General features: G+C 40.0%; 1 protein-coding gene across 1 annotated transcript in view; it reads left to right on the top strand.

The window, feature by feature from the left end:
- FGF9 (fibroblast growth factor 9) overlaps nt 1-22,570 on the top strand; it is a 71,156-nt gene extending 48,586 nt beyond the window's left edge. Inside the window, exons 2-3 of the mRNA XM_073613443.1 lie at nt 3,781-3,884; nt 20,426-22,570. Coding sequence (XP_073469544.1) covers nt 3,781-3,884; nt 20,426-20,671 — 350 coding nt within the window. The 3' untranslated portion in view covers nt 20,672-22,570. The remainder of the gene's footprint in view (nt 1-3,780; nt 3,885-20,425) is intronic.
- Nucleotides 22,571-23,062: the final 492 nt, after the last annotated feature.

Below are 23,062 nucleotides of genomic sequence, written 5' to 3'. Positions count from 1 at the left end.
CAGGTGATTTGGGACTTTGGGTGCCTTTTTTTTTTTTTTTTTTTTTTTTTTTTTTTAATTGGGTAACTTAGGAGCCCAAGCAAGATTAAAGCTAGGCCGCTGTGAGATCTGTGGGTCAGAGCTCAACCTGTGAGAATTGGCAAACCCTGTATTTATGTGGTGAATCTCTGACTGCCTTGAACTGAAGAAGTTGGGTGTTCTGTACCCCTGAGGGATAACCCTGTGTTACATCCAGTTCAACTTTTAAGGGTATATTGCGTGGCCAGTTTGCATGCAGATAATGCTTGATGGAGTTCTGTTATTAATGTTTTATTTTTGGAACTACAAATCTCATGACTTGTTACTGGATATGGGGTTGTAGGGCTTTTAAGTTAGAGACCCCTTAAAAAGGTGAAAATCATTAGTTATAAACAAAGGTGATGAGGCTTATCTTTCAGACAAAAGCAGGCTTGTCTTTCAGGCTAGCTGAAATGTCATTGATTTACCTGTGGTTTCATTACAATGAAAAGGCACACTGGGATTTATTCTACAGCATCTTAAGTGCTGGTTAGTAAAAATAAAGACCTTTAAAAAAAAAAAAAAAAAAAAAAAATGGCTAGCAGAGTGCACTGTAACTTGTAGTACCACTGCCTTTAGACACAGGTTGCCTGCCTCGAATCTGCAGGAAGCTGTGTTTCTAGACATGAAAACCACTCAACCGTATTAATGCATTATGTGCTAATTCCCAGGGATTAAAAATAGAAGCCTTTTTACTGCACAGTCACAACATGATGTAAGGAGGGATTTCTGGGATGGGTGCAGTGTGCCATTGGTTTTATTGCTGTGACACTCTCCTGCTATCTGCAATGCATCATTCTGATCGACTCTTGGGGGAAGATTAACTCCTCCGTGCATCCGAATGCAATGCTCAGAAACTTGGAGCACACAAAGTCTGTATACATTTTCACAAGGGAAATGATATGTTGTAATTGATAACTGTGTAATGCTTAGTGCTTGAAATATTACTAAAATGTTCTAAATCTCTTCCCAGGACACAAACACATCTGTGTGTTTTTTTAAATGTGAATTACTTTTGTTCTTCGTTATGTTTGTGCATATGGTTCAGCATCATTGCCTTTTTAAAAAGGGGGGGGGGGTCAAAGGAGTCACAAAGGGTATTTGTCTGCACCCACACAGACAGATGGCTTCTAATGCACTGGCAACTATTGGTTGTGCTTAATGGGGATCATATCTTGCACCGTTTTTGCAACACATTGCACTACGATTCTCCTGATTCTCCATTGGTTTACATCTATGCATAGGATGTGTTGAGGTCCACATTATAGTCATGGAATTCTGTATTGTGCCATACTGCAGCGCATACAAGTTAAGCCAGCCTGACACTAGACAATATCCTTTATTCTCCACTGCTTAATGGCCCTGTAATGTATGTTTCATGAAAATGCTTCTTATTGTGTTTTTTCTGTACTTTAAGTTAAGAATACATACATACATTACTGTGATTTCTGTGGGGTGGCAGTATTTTGAATTGTGAATGTAGAGGTTGCTTGAAGTTGTAACAAGAAGGTAAAACATAAATGTGGGGCATATCATTAATGTTTGCCTTTTACATTTTTTTGAATGCTATGCCTGCTGAAGTCTGGTAAAGAATGCTGCATCTCTGCAACAGCTGAAAAGCATCAGGTTTTTCATACTTGATCTAACCCTACATATTTTCTTTCTTTTCTCTTACAAATGAAGGCAAAGGTGGGATGGCGTTTAATCAGCGCTATGGTGATTGGAATCTTCATCCTGGTATTTGAAAGAGAAACTAGGTAGAACCTTTAGAAAAATGCCTGACAGACTTGGTGGTTTGGGGAAACAGTTTTATGACACCAATGATGGAGCCGAGGATAGGGGGGAAAGGCTAACAATGAATGATGAGCGCAGTGGCCAGGAAGACAAGTCTTTGAGGACCACTAAACGGTCAATAACAATGTATATTGCTGAATCTTTTTTTTTTTTTTTATAATATTCAAAGATAAATGTATTTTAAATAATTTTTATAGTGGAAAGGGAACTCCATAAAGTGGAACATTTTCCTGCTGCAACACTCACCTTTTTTAATGGATTTTTGTTTTGTGCTTTTGTTTTATGGAGCAGTATTAATTTGTTTTGATAGATCTAGATATACTGTGTGTGAAAAAAATTGTGTGCCACCTCACATTCTCCTCAACCTCTTATCCATTTAGATAAAATAAGTTAAGCATACACCAGTTAGGCCTGTTATTCCTGATTAAAACTGTCCTGCTGATGGCCAATTTTACACTGCTGTATTCTCTGCATTATCTTCTTGTATTAAATTCCTAGCCTGTGCTCTTGTTTGCTAGTAAAATTGAGCCTAGCCTTGCTCATTAAAATTGTCCTGCTGCTGGCCAGTTTTGTACTGCTGTAAACTATGCATTATTTTTTCCTATAGTAAAACACCTGGTCCTACTGTGCTTCTAGTACATTTTGACAGTTATCCCTGATTTAAAGAGTAACTCCACTTTTGGTGAGAATCCTTCCCCTCTGGGATCAATATACATTGCAAAGATTTTAACAAACTGTGTTGCAGATTCCTACTTATTGTTCTGAAGAAATAGCTGTTTGTCTGTATCCATCTGAAAATGAATGGGAGTGATTTTAGAATTTTCTATTAGCTGCTGCACTTGCAGGGTTTTAATTAAAAAAAACTGCAGGGTCTGCATCCCTTTTAGACATGATTTTCCTTTGGGGCATCTCACCAATTTTTTTTTTTTTTTTGCATGGGTTTCCCAAAATCTGACTTGTATCTTGGTGCAAACTTCTGCAAAAAAAAAAAAAAAAAACGTTAACCAATTGCACAAGCAGAAAATGACATTTTTGGGGGATGTTCTGTATACCATCTGTGTGCAAAACACCACCAAGTTGGCATATTGTATTGCATTTTAATGAAAATGACAGTGCTGCTGATTTGTAAAGGTAGTGTTTAAGAACATTCATTTACAATATGACTTGTGTCGTAGTTGCATATAATAAATATAGTCTTTCCACAAAAGTGGAGTTACCCTTTAAACTGTCCTGCTGCTGGACAATTTTATACTGTTGTATCCTCTTTGGCCTAATGAAAATGTAGACATTCGTCAGTGGCAGGACCATTTTGCATTGAGAACAATGACAGCCACAGCAAATGACTGGTCAATTTCTACCTGCCAGTCAACGTGGACCTATTACTGCTGAAAAAAAAGTCACTGCTGAAACCTGGAGAAAGCTGCTTTCTTGTTTTTTGCTTGTGTGGTGGGGGTTTATTTTTCTACTGTAGTTAGTTTGGCTATTCGCTCTAAAGATTACAAAATAGCAAATCGAACCTGGGCAGATTCTCCAATCTCCATTTTAAGAATATATACATATATCTCTATATCTCAATTTTTTTTTGTATTCTGTTTTATATGATCTTGAATGAACAACATACAATTTCAGAACCCTTCCTCTGTTTTCTTAAATCTTCCTCCTTATTTTGTCCAAAACACCATTTTGCTAGATCTTGCTCTTTTCCCGAAATATTTGGGTTTGTTGGGAAGTTTACAATAATCCACTTTTATGCTGTGGCCCCAATGTGTTAACCAGTGAGCCTTTCCAACTGGAACTTGTAGTTTCTCAGCAGCTAGTAAAGTGTAGGTTAATAAGGTAACGAACTGCAAAAAAGTCTTGCAGTCAAATTATTCAGTAGCTAAATAATGTCAGTAAATTGTCTAACTTTTTTATTTTTTGTGCTTTTAGGAATTCTGGAATTTATTAGTATAGCAGTGAGCATGGTCAGCATTCGAGGTGTCGACAGTGGACTCTACCTAGGGATGAACGAGAAAGGGGAACTGTATGGGTCGGTAAGTTCTTAAATTTTCACCATTTTGTCTAACCAGTGCTGTTTCATTTTCAGCATGGACATGCTGAAACTTTTCATTCTTTAACAGCCAATCTGATCTGTGTACAGTAAACAGATCCACTTGGTTGCTATGAGTTATCACACATTTGTCATTCTAATTTTGTATGGTTTTACTGAATAAGCTTGAAATGCTTTCGTTACTTTGCACTCATTTATAAAATGTATGTACACCAGTGTATACATCATGGGTCCCAGTACAACATTGACATTGTAATGGTCTGAAAATAATCAAATTTTTGTAGCTGGAACCAATGTGTGTCACTGTTCAGTAGGAGGGGTGTTTTTTTTTTTTTTTTTTTTTTTTTTTTTTTTCAAAGAACGCATTTAATCTCCAAGAAGAAATCGGCATTTGAGGCTAATGCTGGGATATTTGGTTTGTATTGTGTGCTTGTTGATTCGGTTTTATGTACGATTGTTAGAAGGTAAAACATTATACGATAATGCACAGAAGTTTATACAGACAGACTGGTTCCTTTATTGTGATTTCTTTGTATGTAATATGTAGAATATTGCTCAAAAGGTGGCGTATGCTATGGCTGAATATTTGAGTTGGGCAATTTTAAGGTTCTATTTAATTCTGTGTTCCCAAGCCTGGAACTTTCTCTCAAAATAAGTTAAACTGGACAGACTGTGGAAATGTGGGACAGATTGAAAAGAAAATAATGATGGGGAAATCGGAGGGGGTAGTCGGTGAGGATACCGTGGCTGGCTAAGTTAATGTGTGATAGATGTACAAAAGTCAGATGTGTGCTCGGAACGGATTGAAACGCACACGAATACACCGTATTGTATGGAGACCACCATAAATCAAAGCTGTCAGCCCCCTGCTGGTGTTCCCCCACCCTTTCACACTGATATTCATTCATGTGTTTGGAGATGTCCTAAGGGTGAGACTGCTTAAGGCCTTGTCAGAAGGGGAAGCAGAAATTGCATAATAAAGTAACCTAAGGGCTTTGAAAACAAAGTGAGTATGGACAGCTCCATACAGGACAACACAGAGCTTTTAAGCAATCCACATCAGACAGAAGCTATCTGTCAGAGGACACAGTGAGAGATCACACAGCATTGCAGAAAGAGATTTGCAAACATAGCACTCTCTGCTGTGCCCTCTGATGAATGGCTTTCAATGCAATACACTAAAGACAGTGCATCTGCTTGGATCACCTTACCAATGGATAGATACTCCCAACTTTCTCTATTTTGAATGGATGGTTTGGGGATGTTACTTGTAATGCCTAAAATCAAAAGCAATATCTTCCCTTGAAGTATCTGAATATGGTCTGTAGAAGTCCATAAGACATGCAATGTGTATGTTAATAGTGATGTTACTCTGAGGCTTCATTAACCCTCAGAACCTGTACATTTGTTCTGATCATTTTGGTATAGATAAATGTTTTCTATAATATAGGGCAAAATGATTATCCTCTACTTCACCAAGTGGGTATTGGTGGAGTAGAATAAGGTGAGACTTAACAGCTTGGAGTAACTATTGTAAAACCCTAGGGCAGACTATTATCTAAAACCCAGGGATGAAGTAATTCCAGGATATACAAGCTGGTGCCTTCAATCCAAGTGATTTATTGACCCCACCAAAAACCTACTATAATAATTGATTTTTCTGGAGTTAAAGTGCCCACAGATAATAGCTGGTTGCAGTAAGATGTTCTCGAATGGTCATTGTAGAAGCATTTATGTTTGCATTGGGTGGACTTGCAGGTTATGGAGCAGACAGGGGGGATCACTCAGGTGCTAGCTTGTCATGGGAAGGGGCACAAAGCAACTGTCTGGGAAAGTTCTTCATGACATATCACATCTCATCCTGGGAAGGCTCAGGGAGGGAACTTTTGAAATAAACCTGTGGACAATCAGTTTCACCTGCAACACAAATGCTCAGATTGTGCAAACATCCTCTGAGGCCAGGTTCACACCTTTTTGCGTTTGCATTTTCATGCATTATTAATGTGCATTTTCAATGCATTTTTGTGCGTTTCTCGTGTACTGCCATTGAAGTCTATGGGGCCAAAAACACACATTGATGCACCAAAAAAAAAAGTGCTTGTGGTATTTTCCACAATGTGCAGTAGCACAAAGGTGTGAACAGTCCAAATGAAAAAAATGAAAATCTTCGTCTCGCACTGTGGCACATCAGGCAGCGCATGATCAAACACATGGGACTTATGTCTGTAGCTACCTTTTTTAGGCTTTAACCTTTTCAGATTGATCAGATTATTCGTTAGCTAATGAGGCACATTCTGACCATTCAGAATGCAACTAGAAAATTTCTAAAAACTTTTTTGATTTGCTGTTCATTTCACTGGGATGCTATTAAGGGGAGAAACTGGTCCAAAAGACATAGAGGATCATGCATACCTGGCCACCCATGCTTGAAGATCTCTGGTAAGCTTTACTCTATCCTCGCAAGCCATGTTTAATGTAAAGTCTGAACAAGCTTCTCGCCATAATTCTAACTGTCAGCCTCTATCCTGCTTGACGACTTCACACCTATCTATGGCTTTGTCAGAAAACTGGCACATCCTAAGCTATGGACATGCAAACCAAGAACAGTGATCAGTGATTTTTCACACATCTTATTCACTTGGCAAATGTGCCTTTTTATATATTGGTTGAATGGATCTGCAGTGAAAAAGCTCTTTAATGTAATAATGAACAATACTTAGGTGTTACCTGCCACAAAGAGCACTTGACACATGTGTGTAGAAAGTAATCATGAGGAAATGATGGAATGAATGGGACTATTTCCTCCCATTGATACCTTCTCCCTTTTTTTCTTTCTTCTTCTGTATAAACACAAATAGGAATGGCCACAATTCAATGTACTGGGTAAAGCCCAATAAACATGATTTGTGAAATCTAGGGTATCTGCACACTGCCAGTTGGGCTGAGTTTACTTGGTATTCTTACTTCACTTGCATAGTCTGGCTGTAAGTCGATAATTTTATGTCTACAGTGAATACAAATAATACAATGGTACACCCTTCTGACCCTATACATGAAAAGGTGAGGTTTTGTTAATCTGCTTACTGCGGCCACATCTTACATTTGTAAAAGAACAAAACACCCCCTATGAAAAACTGGACTTTATGGGCTCAGTTAGTGTACAAACGTATGCATTGTAAAAAGTTTAATATTTATTGGTATCAAAAAACAGATAAAAAGATGTGCAGTAAAAAATGTACGTACATAGCTATATGGATAATATAATATACCACAATATGGACGAAAGTCACTTGGACTGTCATAAACGTATATTATTGCATAAACCAAGCCGCCGCGTTTCAGAGTCCTTAGAACTCCTCCTTCAGGGTAGGTTAGCAATTATTGTATATGTGGTCTATAAAACAAAACCTACATTGGAACATATGTCACCATTTTATATGCATATGGCTTTGTCTAAGGGAGTGGGAAAAGCTGGATTAAAGAATAGTGCTTCTTTGTTGATTTAAATGAGGGGTCTCCAAACTTTTTAAACAAAGGGCCAGTTTAGTGTCCTTCAGACTTTAGGAGGGCCAGACTGTGGTCATTGGGAGTAGAAAAGATCTCAATGTCAGTGGCAAAAAACAATGCCCCATCTTGGGAGCAATTGTGCTACATCGTTGGTGTCAGTGGGCAAGATTGTGCCCCGTTGTTGATGCTATTGGTAGAAATTGTGCCCCTTCATTGGTGTCAGTGGCGGCGGGGGGGGGGGGGGGGGTTGGAGAATTATACCAATTATACCTCATTGTTTGTATCTGTGGATGAAATAATCCACTAAGGGCGGGACAAAAGTGAGCAAAGGGCCGCATGTGGCCCCCCCGGGCTGCAGTTTGAAGACCACTGATTTGAATAGACACAACTCTAAATTTCATTGTGCTGCTGTTTTATGTCTCTGGTTATAAGGTGCATTTTGTACATTTCACATTGTAAGGAGGTTGCAAAGAGTCAACTGGGCAGATACAATCTGTAAAATAAGATAATAACCACAAGCGGAGGCAGCTGTCCTTGTGTTTAGAAACAATCACAATCTTTGAATTAAAACCTTAACATAAAAATGTATACATTGAGCTGATCTTGTTCACTTGTATATTGGGGGAGAAATAAAAAAAACTGTAGATTCTCTTGAATCGAAGTACAGTGTCCTGTAGTACATAGGACAGACTAAGGTCTCAACTGAACCAGGTGTGCCCAAAAAATAACTAGCAATTTTCCATTAAGCACCCATGCATCATTGAAAAGTGGACCTGTTCTCTAAAAATACAAATGTGGTTTAAGGTTTACCGATTGTATTGCAGAGTAGAAATAAATGCTTACATATGTTGCATATAGGCTATTGCGCATAGCTACAAACCTTAATTTTTGCTGCAGTGTTTAAAAATATGTGACATTCCCTTTAAGTGTGTGTGTATGTGTGTGTGTGTGTGTGTATGTGTGTATGTGTATGTGTTTTAGGGCTTTTAGATGGGTACACACCCTAATGCAACAGGCTGAGCACACTTATGGTTCAGGCATTCTGACAGTTGCCGGAATACAATAGCCAACATTGGAGATTTTTCCATGCACACTGTTTTAGCGTGAGTAGGGGAGTTGAGTGAAATTTTACAGGGTATGGCCAGTTTAACAACTATTTGGCATTTGCACACAATTCTATTCTGCCAACTACCCCACTGAGGCTAACGTAGGGGCACTTGTGTGATGTGGGGCCAGAACCTCCAGGGGAAGGATCTTGGCAGAAAATATAAGCATTGTGTGGTCCTAACACTATATATTTTGAAAGTTAAACTCTCAAACATTCGTAGGTATGCATGCAGCTATTAGTTCACTGATGTACTGTACTTTATCCTGTGTACCAAACTAGCTTATTATCTAAACCTAAATACAAGAATCCAGGGACCGTAAAATCAGAAGTCGCACAAATATGTAAACAGAGGGTGACAAACAAAAGCAACAGAGTGCTATGCTGGTAAATCATTTGACATTAGGGAATTGTCAATATTTCTAGTCTTGTAAAGAGCCTAGAAATTTCAAGCATGTCTTCACTGTTCCAAAATCAGACAATAGCCATATTGTGCCCCAGGACATTAAATTAAATGTTCCATTGTGTTGGCCAGCAAAGTGCTATTTGTCACAATATAAATATAATCTAAATACATTTTTTCTTTTCCCACCCTTGCATACACCAGAATCTTTAAATGGACATTAACCCCTGATCTTTTTTATTTCCTTGGAGAATGCCTAGTGGCAGTATTAAGTAACTATAAAGCTATATTTAGTTTCTTTAAAGCGGAGTTCCACCCAAAATTGGAACTTCCGATTTAAGTGATGATGACCCCCTGACATGCCACATTTTGGCATGTAATTTTTTTTGGGGGGAGCAGGTACCCTCTTTTTAGAGGCATCCAGCTCTCACTTCCTTCCGGGGCTCCGTGGCACTGGAAGGAAGTTCACCTCTTCCCCCTCCCTGCCTGCAATCTTCTGGGACACGTCACAGGTCCCAGAAGATTTCCCGGCCAATCGCAGCGCGGCTCGCGCCCGGCTGTGAAGCCACAGCCAGGCGCCCATGGTAAGAATGCCGGCGCCGCGGAGAGGAAGGGGAGCAGAGCGGGGCTTCGTTCTCCCGCATCGCTGGACCATGGGACAGGTGAGTGTCTGATTATTGATTATTAAAAAGTCAGCAGCTACACTTTTTGTAACTGCTGACTTTTATTTTTTTTTATTTTTTCAGTGGAACTCTGCTTTCTGTTATACTTTTGCAGAACTTGATTGTCAAGTTTTCATTTCTCATTTTACCAGCACCCCCCACTCCACTCCACTCCACTCCACTCCACTCCACTCCACTCCACTCCACTGATTGCTTGTATGGCAGTTTTTTTGGTGTTTTTTTTTTTTTTTTTTACCTTGGTGGTTTGGAGGGTTCCAAGGGGTACATATCAGATGCAAGGGATGATGCATGACCTCATTGTGGCACGGCAAGGCCTGGCCTTAAACGTTTGGTCCTTCATACATAGAGGATTATTTGATAACAGGCATTGGTGAGCAAAATAGAAATTTTGTCTTCCAAAAGTGAAAAGAGGTTTTGGTGTAAATGGGTAAGGTGAAACCAATGCAAATTTTTGGTGTGTGTTTTTTTTTTTTTTTTTCAACAGTGTAGTGGGCTTTAAATGGCTTCTGATCATTATTCACAGAAAAAAATGCAAAGGAAATAAAGTAACCATATACCAATCATGATAAAGAGGGTAAAAATACACTACATGAAATCTAAACTAGCTAATCCCCAACTTATCCCCAACTAACTGAAAATTTGTTAAATAAAAAAATTGTGTTAAGCAAATTTTATATTGGCAGCTCAATGAGCATAATTGAGATCTTCTGTTTCAGGTAAATTTGGTGACAGCTGTCTAAAAGGGGATAGCCCCTAACTTTGGAGAGCTTTCCTCTTGGTGACAGGCACCAGCACAAAAAAAAAAAAAAGAAAAACTGATCAGGGGTGTCTTAAAAGGAACTATGGCCTTTTTAAAACCTTAAATGCAAGCAGCAAGGCATTTAATTACAGAAGACACATAATATTTCTCTTCTCCGGTAAAGGCTTCTTGCCTTCCGCCTTGCTATCTTGGTACACTAAGCTGCATATGCACAACTCGGTGTACAAATCTGGCGTCTACATGGATGAACAAACTCCTGTGTGCATGTGTGGGAGTTGCATCAACCCATGCCAGGCAATCAAGATAGCCAAAGACCCCCACAAAACAGAAGATGCTAGTAATGTCGCATACACACGATTGGAAATTCGGTCAGCAAAAGACCGATGAGAGCTTTTGGTCGGAAATTCCGACCGTGTGTATGCTCCATCGGACTTTTGCTGGCTGGATTCCCGCCAGCAAAAGATTGCGAGCAGGTTCTCTTTTTTTCGATCGGAAAAAGTTCCAATCGGAAATTCTGATCGTCTGTAGCAATTCCGACGCGCAAAATTCCTACGCATGCTCGGAAGCATTGAACTTCATTTTCTCGGCTCGTCGTAGTTTTGTACGTCACCACGTTCTTGATGATCGAAAGTTCAGAGAACTTTTGTGTGACCGTGTGTATGCAAGCCAAGCTTGAATAGAATTCCGTCGGAAAAACCATCCTTTTTCATTTTCTGACGGAAATTCTGCTCGTGTGTACCGGGCATTAGAAAATGTCAGCAGTAGATGTAGCTCATGAACGTCACACTGCTGGAGTGGAGCTAGTATATCAGTGCTATAAAAATGCACTGATTACTATGTAAATGTCACTGACAGGGAAGGGGTTAACACTAGGGGGCGATCAAGGGGTTAAATGTGTCCCCTTGTTTGTTTCTAACTGTAGGGGGGATGTGACTGACTAGAGGAGGAGCCAGATCGCTGTTCCTAACTAGTGGGAACAGATGATCTCTCTCCTCTCCTCTAGGGATGTTTGTTTGTTTGTGTGTGTTTTGTTTGTTTATACACACACATCCCCATTCTCTCTTGTGCCCACGATTGCACGTGGCCCGGCAGGCATCGCGCCCGCCAGCCACGTGCATCAGGTCCCCCGCTGTGCAGCGGGCGTGCGCGCCCTGCTATAGTTGTTTAAAGGGCCGACTTACAGCTACGGCAATTTGCGCAGGAGAGCCGACCTGCCACAGTAGAATGACAGCGGCTGGTCGGCTAGTGGTTAAGCTTTGACAAAAAAACAAAACTGGAAGCGGAATGGCTACCATGCACAGCTGCACCAGATTATACACTCTTCAGTTTCAGCAAATCGACCCCAAAGTGTCATTAAACCCAAATCGTCAAAAACTGTTAATACATGCTAAATTATGTTGTGTTCATACTCCTCCACTAGAGCATTTTTCTGTAGGCTTTAGAAATCCTGGTTGATCCAGTTGTTCACTGTCCCTCCCTCCCTCTTTGGTCTGTGTCCCCAATGCAGCCTGAGATTGTATAGACCAGCTTTTGACAACTACTGAGCATGTACCAGTTTTAGATGGTAATTGACGCAGGCTTCACCTCCCTGTTAGTCCAAGCAAATACTAACACAGGCTGGAGGAGCTTGACACAGCCTGTAATTGGCAGAACTTCCTCTAGATATCTTTTACAGTGTGAACAAAGTGAGAGCTTTTTTCTTCAGTCAAAATTGCTTTGAAATATAGATTTGTATGAAGCTGCAAAACACTTTGTTGCTATTCTTTTATTTCTCCTTTTTTTTTTTTTTTTTTTTTTCTTTTTGTTTGTCATGTGACTAACACAGTAACAATCAGTGCTGTGCAGACAGATTTTTACATCAGCACAGTACTAGAAACTTCTCCCTCAGAAAATTCCCTCAGTACAGGACAGACCTGGGAGAGGTCATATGACCTCTGTACATCAATTATTAAATGAGGTACTCTGATTATTATTTTTTTTTTATTGAGGTACAGTGGCATGATCTTTATACACAAATAGAAGGGATATCCACAATTAAACACTGTATGTTTATCAAGTTAAGCTCTGCTTTAATATATTTCCTACTCTATCCAAAATGAAAAAGCACATATATAATTTGTTCCAGAAGAATTCTTGTAATCTAAAGCACTCGTATATCAAAGCAGGTTTCCCTATAGGAAATAATGGAAACTCAGATAACCTGTTCCACAGCCACTGCTTGTCTATGCAGTACCGCATGTGGCCAGAGGTGCGGGGGCCGGAAACACTTGGGAATCGCGTGTCTCCAAGCATCACCGGATCACCGGCGCCCCCGCATCTCTGGCCAAATGCGGTAATGCACATCCCAGCGGCTTGAATCCTGCTTGTCTTGCGAGACAATGCTCGCAAAGCGAGTCAGAATTAAAAAAAAAAAATGGCTCGTATTGCGGAATGCTCATAAACCGCGTAATTCGCAATCCAAGGTTCCACTGTACAGTAAAAATTTTATTGAATAAGGATTTTCTTCTTAAGACTCTCTTCATACTAAGCAACTGATTTTTTTAAAAAAAGTTCCCAATTATAATATTTCAATGTCGATAGATGCTTGACCACTGTATTAGAGGTGAGCTGAAAATTGTTATGACACACTAACAGATTTCAGGTATTAAGGTCTGTTCACATCACTGCATCTGCTTGTAGCATAATGTTTCTTACTGCAGGTGAATGCGGGGAGGCAAAGATTAATTTATGGCAGTGTAAGCTTTTCAGAAAGCCATACTGCACAAGTTACTCCCCTTTCTTTTCTTTTTTTTTTTTCAGCATTTTAGGAAGCTCAAAGAAATAAATAATAATGTATGATGTGGTAAAACACATTACAATCCATTGTTGTATGTGTGTGTGGTGGGTTTTTTTTTTTTTTTTTTTCCTTTTTAATGTGACATTTCATAAAAACACAGAAAATGCATGCTAAACATATCCATCTTTGAAGGTAAAAGAAGCCTTAACATGCTTGGGGAGTGTGTATTAAATAGAAGTTATTTTTTGCTGTCTTTGTTGAATCGGAGAGAATTCCCTCCACTTCCTGTCCCAGAAATGCAACCGGAAAGGAGAGAGAATCTCTGCAAAGTGAGGGACGTTCCCTTCTTAGACAGGGGTCACAGGATCACATCTTCATTTAAAAAGTTTCCCCCTGAACTCCTGTTCTGACAGCTGTAGGATTTTGGATTTCACATTCCTTCTGTGACAATGACAATGGTCACCAGGACAAATAGAGGTGCAATAAATAAATAAATAAATCTACCCAGGGAGGAAACTGAAATTAAAAACTTTAAACTCTAATACTTCCTTACTCTGTTATTATTTTTATATATTAATGTGAATAGAAAAGCATTAAATAGAAACAGTCAGACAACTATAACTTTTCAGAAGGCCATCAATAATGGGATGTTCACTTTGCAAAGCGATTTTTTTACTTTGCAAGAGAATTTACCCTAAGCTGAGTGAATAAGGTGAAGCTCTGCTGACTTGCATCATCCAAGCAAATACACTTTTTTTTTTTTTGGGGTATTCTTTGCAAAGTGAGTATCCACCACATTCATTAAGCTAAAGGGAAGTTCCTCTGCAAAGTGAACAGGCGTTCAGCAAATTGACCCCTATATCATCTATAATGCCCAGCTAACACGATTTAGCACTGATAATACAGGAATTGACTCCAGAAACGTGTTGGCTCATATATTGGCTTGCACTAGATGGTGGAAAAATAACACACAATCGGACATTTTTTGTTGGCACTCCTACCTTTTGTTCAGAGTGAAGCATTTTCAATTGACGGATATTGGGAGAAAAACCTCAACGCTTTCCTCCTAAAAGAAATGCCTAAAAAAATCCCCCAAAAAACATTCTTTTAGCTGACCTGTCACTGCTATGACCCATCTTTCATAGATGGGCAGCGATCTCATTGTGAACATCCTGGGAGACATCTGCTCATCCCATTTATACATGGCCCTTGAACCCAACAAAGCCACCTTCCCAATTCAGCTGATTCATAGATGTGGTCACTTCCTTTTTTTTTTTTTTTTTTTACCCCTCCTCTATAGGAAAGGGAAAGATGAACAATCCTCACTCGTAGTTTCCGTCATGCTATAAAATCTATGTATGCAGTAACAGGTGTAGCCGATGAGCATCACATCTGCATTTGCATCTTGTTGCTTAAATTTGTTATCGTTTTTATGAGAACTCCAACATGGTCCAATAGAGGCCAGGTTGCCATGCCCATGCTTGATTTGCGTTGCATGGAGGCCCTGTGCCATCAGTGGGCACTCTAACTCAAAGGTTGTGAGCATTGTAAAAATCTGCCAGTTCAGATGGAAAAAATGGTTTGAGCAGTAGCTCAACTTCAGCAGATAATTTCCAAAGTGATTTTCAGCCCTTTTACTGTTGCGGAATGTAATGCTGGATTATCCAATCGAGTCTCTGTGGCTCTTGTTGTGTGAACCCTTCGTGGTCACAGAAAATCATCTTGTGGGACAAGCGGAGTAGTTGGATGTTTTCGAAGGGTCCTTTTTTGTGAATTGGGTCTTATAATGTTTAAGTCTTTATAAACCATTGTTTGTTTTGTTGCTTGTAAAAAAGGTTTAGGAGGGCAGACAATGCTTTGTTTGCCTTTCAAGCACTGTACATGTCACTCCCAGTTAAGAGATGTTTCTGGTGATATTAAATAATGCATTTTACCATCCAAGCAGATAAATAATTAAAGGTGTCAAATAGCCCACTGAACAGTATGTTTTATAACTGCTGTAGGAGCACTGATCCATTGAGGAGCCCACCCACTATGTACAGTCTCTGAACTGGGATATTATATGTTTTAGGTGGCTTGATTATATCCCAGATTTTCTTCCTTTTTTTTTTTTTTTTTTTGTAGATGGTAAGCACTTAATATAAATATATATATATATCCCCTAAGAATGAACTTATTTGCTCTGTTAAATATTGAAAGAGGGTTGTTGTTGTTTCTGTTCAGTAAGTTAAAAATTGATCCTGCCAGAAATCCAGTGTTGTCTTATATCGTTTGCAATCTTATCTCGTACAATATTATCAGGCTGTGTGATAGGCATTGGTGGTTGGTGCTCAGTGGTGTATTTAGGTTTTGTGCTGCCCTAGGCCTGACTGAGCTTGCGCACCCCCTAATTTAAATATGACCCACCCTTTCCTGTCAAGGCCACACCCCTTTCTTTTAAAGATCTGCCCTGTCATCTTCATTGGAGGAGGACAGAGGGACGCAGCGGGAAGAGGACAGAGAGGCATGCGGCATCTTTTCATTTGGGGGGTAAGGGGATATCTGCTAGTTGCTTTGGGTGGGGAGGATCAGACCCCCCCCACTAGCACATATCCTCTCCCCTCCCAAAGCACCCAGCACGTATCCCCTTACCCCCCCTCCCCTCATCCATGTGTGCATCTGTTATCTGCCCCCTTCCCAGTTACTGTGTCCCCCTCCACTGTAAACTATACACAGACCTCAGAGCAGCAGCGCGGCTCATGCACTGAAGTCGTGTCCCTCCTCTGTGGCTCCTTCTCCTCCTGGCTGTGTACACTAGAACATTGGAGCCGAGAAGGAGGAGGAGCTGAGGAGTGTGTGTGGCTGACAGTGGGGAGAGAGGTGGCGGCTGCTACGGAAAGCCGATCGCCACTTGTGGGACCCCAGGTGGCAGATGTCCTGGGTGCCCACACTAGCGCACTCTGACTGCCAGTTACCGAAGCTCAGTGCCAGAACTTGTGGGCTCCGGGACAGTGGCGTCACTAGGTTTGGTGTCACCTGGAGCTGTAAAAATTGTCTCATCCCCCTTAATTTTTTAAATGGAGGCCCAGCGTTGGAGCTCATTATGGCGGTCAACAAGGCCTACAGGATATCGGGTTAGGCACTTCCTAATGGCTCAGTCCCTGGGAACAGTAATGAATAATGGCCAACAGGCTCTTACCAGACCCTGAAACTGCAACAGTGATCCCTCTGGCTGGACGTTCGCTCACTCTGGGTTGCCCAGGCTGACTCTGGTCAGTAGTGTAGCATGTCTGTACCCTGGCAGTGGCTTTATCTTTCTCCCCCTCTGGTGGTGCGGGTACAGCGTGGCTCTCTTTGGTGGTGCGGGAACAGTGTGGCTGGCTCTCTGGTGGTGCGGGTACAGCGTGGCTCCCTCTTTGGCTTCCCCCAGCACAGTATTCTTTTTCTCCTCTAACACCCCCCCTCAGCAGAGTGCATGCATGCTGGGGGCTGTAGCATGTCTGTGGACACACAGGGCCGCCACTCTTCAGGGACTATTTTTCCCATGATGCCCCCCAGAGTCTTCTGATTGGCCCTCTGCTGTGGCCAAGTATGGGGTGAGAAACAGCGGTTAGGAAGCTGGGCGGCGGCGTGGTAAAACCAATTAGAGCCGCTCTCTCTCTCTTCTCCCTTCGGCTGACAGAAAGGGGAGGGGGGGGCGAGTGGGGGAGATACACAGACAGCCCGCATCTCTCCTCTCCCTGTCACAGCGCTGCTGCTCCATTTACCAGAGAACTCCCCCGCTCGCCCCCCTCCCCTTTCTGTCAGCTGAAGGGATAGGAGAGAGAGAGCGGCTCTAATTGGTTTTACCGTGCCGCCGCCCAGCTTCCTGACCACTGTTATCCTCCCCATGATTGGCCACAGCAGAGGGCCAATCAGAGACAGAATCACAGCTTTACGGAGGGGCGGCTTGACGGCACCCGGGACGCCACTGCACTGCTAAGCTGTACTCCCCAGATGGTGGCGCCGCTGCCATTTTCTGGGGGGGGGGGCGGCTTTTTGCCGACCTAGGCCTGGGCCTTGTTGGCCTAGGCCAAGACACAGCACTGTTGGTGCTATAAATTTTTGGTCTGCACTCACCAGAGGACTCTGGGCTGTTACGGCTCCCCTGATTCCCGGTGGCTTCCATGCCTCTTCAGTCTCCTAATTGGCCAGGACGAGAAGCCAGAAACTGGAAATAACGCAATGGCGAATATTAATTTGCTAAAATCTAAAGTGGAAGGGTTCAGAGCGCAGCGCTCTGCGCCCCGAGGACAACCTAAGACTAGCCAGTGAGAGCCCAGGCTCTAATCGCATGCTTGTCAAAATGTGGCAGACCTCATAGAAGCACATTAGTCCGGTGGCCCTCACAGTGCAGTGAGTGCACACACACATAGAATGATTTATTTTTAAATAAATCATCATCTGATTAACATTTTTTACCTTTAAGATGTTAAGAAAAATAAAAATAAGATAACAGTAAGTTTAGCCCAATTTTTCTTATATATTGTGAAAGATAATGTTATGCTGAGTAAATTGATACCTAACATGTCACACTTCAAAATTGCGGACACTCGTGCAATGGCGACACACTTTAGCACTTGAAAATCTCCATTAGCGACATTTAAAAATTTCTACAAGTTACCAGTTTTGAGTTACAGAGGAGGTCTAGTGCTATAATTATTGCTTTTGCTCTAACAATCACGGCAATACCTCATGTATGGTTTGAACACCAGTTTCATATGCGGGCGCGACTTGCGTATACGTTCGCTTCTGTGCGCGAGCTTTGCAGGACGGGCTTTTTTTCTCATGTTTACTTTTTATTTTTAAACTGTGCTTTAAAAAAAAAAAAATTGGGTCACTTTTTTATTCCTTTTACAAGGAATGTAAACATCCCTTGTAATAGATAAAAAGCATGTCCAAAAAGGCCCTTAGATCTCATATTTACACTACACTAAAATGCAATAAAAATAAAATAAAAATAAAGTGTGTGTGTGTGTGTGTGTGTGTGTGTGTGTGTGTGTTTTTTTAAAAAAAAAAAAATTTAACAAAAAAAAAAAAAAAAAAATTTCCCCTTAAGAGCATTGGGCTGAAGTGACGTCTGATGTCGCTTCCGCCCCCCAATGCTATGGAGCCGAGTTGGGGCCATCTTTCCCTCACTCGGCATCCAGGTCGTGAGGAGAGCAGGCACAATCGTCTCCGTCGCTACCGTTGGCTCCGGTAAGCGGCGGAGACTACCGGAGCGCGGTGCCCCAATAAAAGTGATCTTGCGGCGAGACCACTTTTATCCGAAAGAGGACCACTGGCCGTTTTTTAAAAATACCGGGGTTATGGCAGCTAGCTGCTGCCATAACAGTGGTATTTAGCGTCAAAATACTGACTTATAACGACGGCGGCTGGTCCTTAAGTGGTTCAAAAATGTTAGTCATATTATCATTTATTTCATTTCAATATCATTTATTTAAAAATAAATTGTTCTGTGATTAGCTTTCTTTATAGGCAAACTGAATTTCCTTTATTTCTGTCTTGGGTGACAATGCTGCTTCTCCATAGAGTACTGTAAGTAAATTCTTGCTCCCCAGAACAGGAATTGTTACTGGCAGAATGATGCAGCACAGTGGCTAGGTGGTTAGCACTTCTGCCTAGAAGCACTAGGGTCGTCTGTTCATATCCCAACCACGACACTACTTACATTAAGTTTGTATGCTCCCCCTGTGCTTGTGTGGGTTTCCTCCGTATACTCCGATTTTCTCTCACACCCCAAAGACATGGTAGGTGGTAGCTGGTAGGTTGATTGGCTCTGGTCTAAATTGGCCCTAGTATGTGTATGAATGTGAGTTACTGGCCTTAGATTGTAAGCTCTAAAGGTAGGAGCTGATGTGAATGTACAATATGCATGTAAAGAGCTGTGTAAATTGTTAGTGCTATATAAATTCCTGTAATACATAAATACCACATCTAAAACTGAAATTTTATTTATTTTTTTTTGTCTACTTGCACTCATGAGCCTCTGCAGGAAGAAAATTAAAGTAATATTAAAGGCAAATGTATTAAGTATAACAGGTTTGTTTTTTATCTGCTCTGTGCAATGGTTTTGCGCAGGGCAGTCCTGATCCTTCTCTTTTTGGGTCCCTTGCCAGCACTCCTGGCTCCTCCCTCCTGTCAAGTGCCCCCATAGCAAGCAGCTTGCAATGGGGGCACCCAAGCAGGCATGCTCCCGAGCTGCTGCTCTGTGTTCATTCTGACACACAGCCAAGACTCTGCCCTGCCCCCTCTCTCATTTGCTGTGATCGATCTTCTTCCTTTTTTTTTTTTTTTTTTTAAGGGGCGATTAAGCCTTGACTTTTATCTATGGGCATTTATTTTACAAATGTGCTAGAAAAAGCACTCAAAAGCTGCAATGAAAATGTAAAAGTCTGATTTTGAACTACAGTGAGGAATTTGTAGTTCTCATGCCTTTGAGAGGTACAGAAATAGAATGTTACAAGATGTTTTCTTCATACATAAATAAAATATCTGCACACACATGCAAAACTGGAACAGTTGAAACAATTTGCCAGAATGAGAAACCTCAATACAAACATACAAGTTGCTTAGAGGTGAAATGATCCTCTAAGGATAGCATCTCTGATTTTCATTCCCATGTAGTATTGAGTTTTTTTTTTTTTTTTTTTTTATTACTCTGAACCTGCAGTGTAATTTGATGGGTACAACTGGTCTTGGAACTGACAGACTGCTATGCTCTCATTTTTGATAGAATGTAGAAAGGTTTTTAGTGCTGACGGTGTTCTTGGCTGCGAGGATTCACACACAGCATGGGTACTGGTGACCATTGTCTCCTGTATTGAAGGTGAAGGGAAATTTTAACCTTTTTAAATCCACGCAGAATAGGGGTGAAGGAAAATTTTTTTTTTTTTTTTTTTTTTTTTTATTTTGTGATTTAGTTGAAACTTAAGCAAAAGCATGTTAAATATCTTGAAATGCTCAGATAATTGATGCACCCAAACCTTCCTTTTTTTGCCAGACGGAGTGACAAGTCAGCACATTTTGTCTCTTTGAAGAATCAATTAGCTCATCAATTAATTTTTAACTGTTTGCGGACTAGACACATGTACATGAAAATTTTGGGCATATCAGATTTACACATGGCTATGTTGGTCTTGTATTTATGCTGGCAGTGTTATCTTAGAGGTCTGTGGTCTGTCCACTTTTTGGTACCAATGTTCGCATATATGTTTCTATGATTTAAACCTAAAGTTCGGTGTTAAAAATCATTTTCTGTATCTTTTGCAGGAGAAACTGACTCAGGAGTGTGTGTTTCGAGAACAATTTGAAGAAAACTGGTACAACACATATTCATCGAACCTCTATAAACACGCAGACACTGGACGACGATACTATGTAGCATTGAATAAAGATGGGACTCCAAGAGAAGGCACTAGGACTAAACGGCACCAGAAATTTACACATTTTTTACCTAGACCAGTGGACCCAGAAAAAGTACCTGAACTTTATAAAGATATTTTAAGCCAAAGTTGACAAAGACAGTTCTTTCACTCGAGCCCTTAAAAAAAAAAAAAAAAAAAAAAAAAAAAAAAGTAACCACTATATTAAATCAAATGGTTTCTCTGGTGGGTTCCTATTGGTTAGCTGGGTCATCACATCAGCTGCACTGTTGCCAAACTTTGTCGCATGCATTATGTATGATGGAGGCTTGGATGGAACATGCTGATTTCTGTTCTGCACTTAACGGATTGTCCTCCTGGAGGAAAGGCTGTGCCCACTCGTGCTTGATTTATTACAAGGCAAAGAGCAAAATATTATTATATATATAAGCAAAGGCAAAGAGGAATGAGGCCTGATGCATGCTGGGAAATAGACATGCTTTTAAATTTTTGATAACCCTTTAATTCATCATATATCAGCGTAGCTGCCATACTTCGGTTCATCAGGATTTTTGGCTGAAGGCCTGCTCAAGTTGTACTCTTCATTTATTAAGGCATGGATGGGTGCAGTCTTACTTAAAAATGACTTTCAGTTAATTGCTCATTGGTGCGCCATCTCACTGAGCATAAATCAAAGACCTCTCCGTAAAGAAAAGGAAGAAAAAAAAAAGAAACAAAAGGTTGAAAAAAATACACTACAAAAAACTTAAATTTATTTATAGAAATTCCAAAGGCAACATTATATTTATTTTATATATTTATTTATTATATAGAGTTTATTTTTAATGAAATATGTACAGGCCACATAGGCATTTTCGAAGCTTTAGGCTCTGTATGCATTACCTGTTAAAGGCCATTATGAACCTGTGGTAAATTCATGCAAGTTTATTATTAAGGTGCATGGATTATAAGTATGAAAAAAAAATTAGAAAAAAGTATGGCCCCCCAAGGTGACAATCTATTCTGTGTCCATTACTTTATCAAATCCCAGTAAAGATGGTCATTTTATAGGACTTCATAAAGTCAAATCCACATGCAGCTCTAAATCAGTGGGATATCAAGGTAAACCATACAAAAATATGAGGCACTGGGATGGGTCCGATCTACTGCTTTGGAGCTGCACAATAAGCACCTATGAGTCTTGCTGTTACTTTGTGGTTTAAGCCCCCAAATAAAACAGTAATGACTTCTGCTAGAACTGTACAAAACCACATTTTCTTTTCTGTATGGAACTCACCTGTAAGACTGGAATTTTTATTTTTTTATTTTTTTTTTCAGCATGAAGTGGCTTGTATTACTTTGCAGACCTACCTCATCCTGAAAAATGTATTGCTCATCACTCACTTTCGCAAACAAACTCATGTCCTTAATCAACCAATTTTGACAAATCCAGGCTTCCAATTTTTATGCTGCAAAAAATAAAACACTCTGTGTAGTAGCTTATAATGCTCTACCATGGTCAGATTTTCCCTGTTGAAAGGCACCTAAGGTTTAATATATGCATATATAATCTAACTATTCAATTTACAATCTGTTCCGTAAAATTAAATAGTGTTTTTTGTTAAGAAATTTTCAAAAGAGCACGGTATAAACACATTCTTGTCATAGCTAAATGCTCTGTGTGGTTAACATAAAAATGAAGGTGCCTTTTTCACAGCTGTATAAGCGGGATATGAGGACTAATGGGTGTCATAGAGCAGCTGCAGATAGTCCCATATTCTGGTTTAAGATTACCTTTTTTTTTTTTTTTTTTTTTTTTTTTTTTTTTTTTTTAATGGTGAGAACTTAAAGGTGAAAAAACAGGTTCACAGGATAACTCTTGTACGTAAATATGTTCCTTTTTATCTTTCAGAAAATGTAGCCTTCTTAGGGGTCAATGTAACATCTGTGTATGGAAAATGCTTTCAGCGTAAACTGTCATACTACACTAGCACCCTAATTTTTTCAAATAACTTGCAAAATGAACCTAATAAATCTTTACGAATAACGACAAGGGGAAAAGTATTATACTTATTTATCTATTATTTTTTTTTTTTTTTCTCTTTTTTTTTTTTTTTTTTTTCCTTGTGTTTTAAATTGTCTGCACATCACTAATTCTGGACCCTTCAGAAGCAAGTTTGAAATGTGTGGTACATTTTGAAAAGGAATAAAAAATATTGTAATATTTTTTAAGCAATAAGCATAGAAATAAATATTTATTTAAAATTGTTCTGAAATGTGTAGTTGGGCACAAAGCTATATCTTCACTTTTTTTTTTTTTTTTTTTCCTGCAAAACAGAGGTACAAATTTGTGGTCAATAGCACAACCAACTTCTCATTCTGGCTGCATCAACTAAAATGAAAAAGGGAAAGAAAAACACTAAAACCTAGGGCATGATAAAGCTAATAGTGTGTGTGTGTGTGTGTGTGTGTGTGTGTATGTGTGTCTTTTTCAGTGCTAAAACATTATAATGAAATGATTGCGTATGTAAAAACATCACTTTTA

This window comes from Aquarana catesbeiana, linkage group LG02 (assembly GCF_042186555.1).
Source record: "Aquarana catesbeiana isolate 2022-GZ linkage group LG02, ASM4218655v1, whole genome shotgun sequence".
Classification (NCBI taxonomy): Eukaryota; Metazoa; Chordata; class Amphibia; order Anura; family Ranidae; genus Aquarana; species Aquarana catesbeiana.
This window is presented reverse-complemented; position numbering and strand designations above follow the sequence as displayed.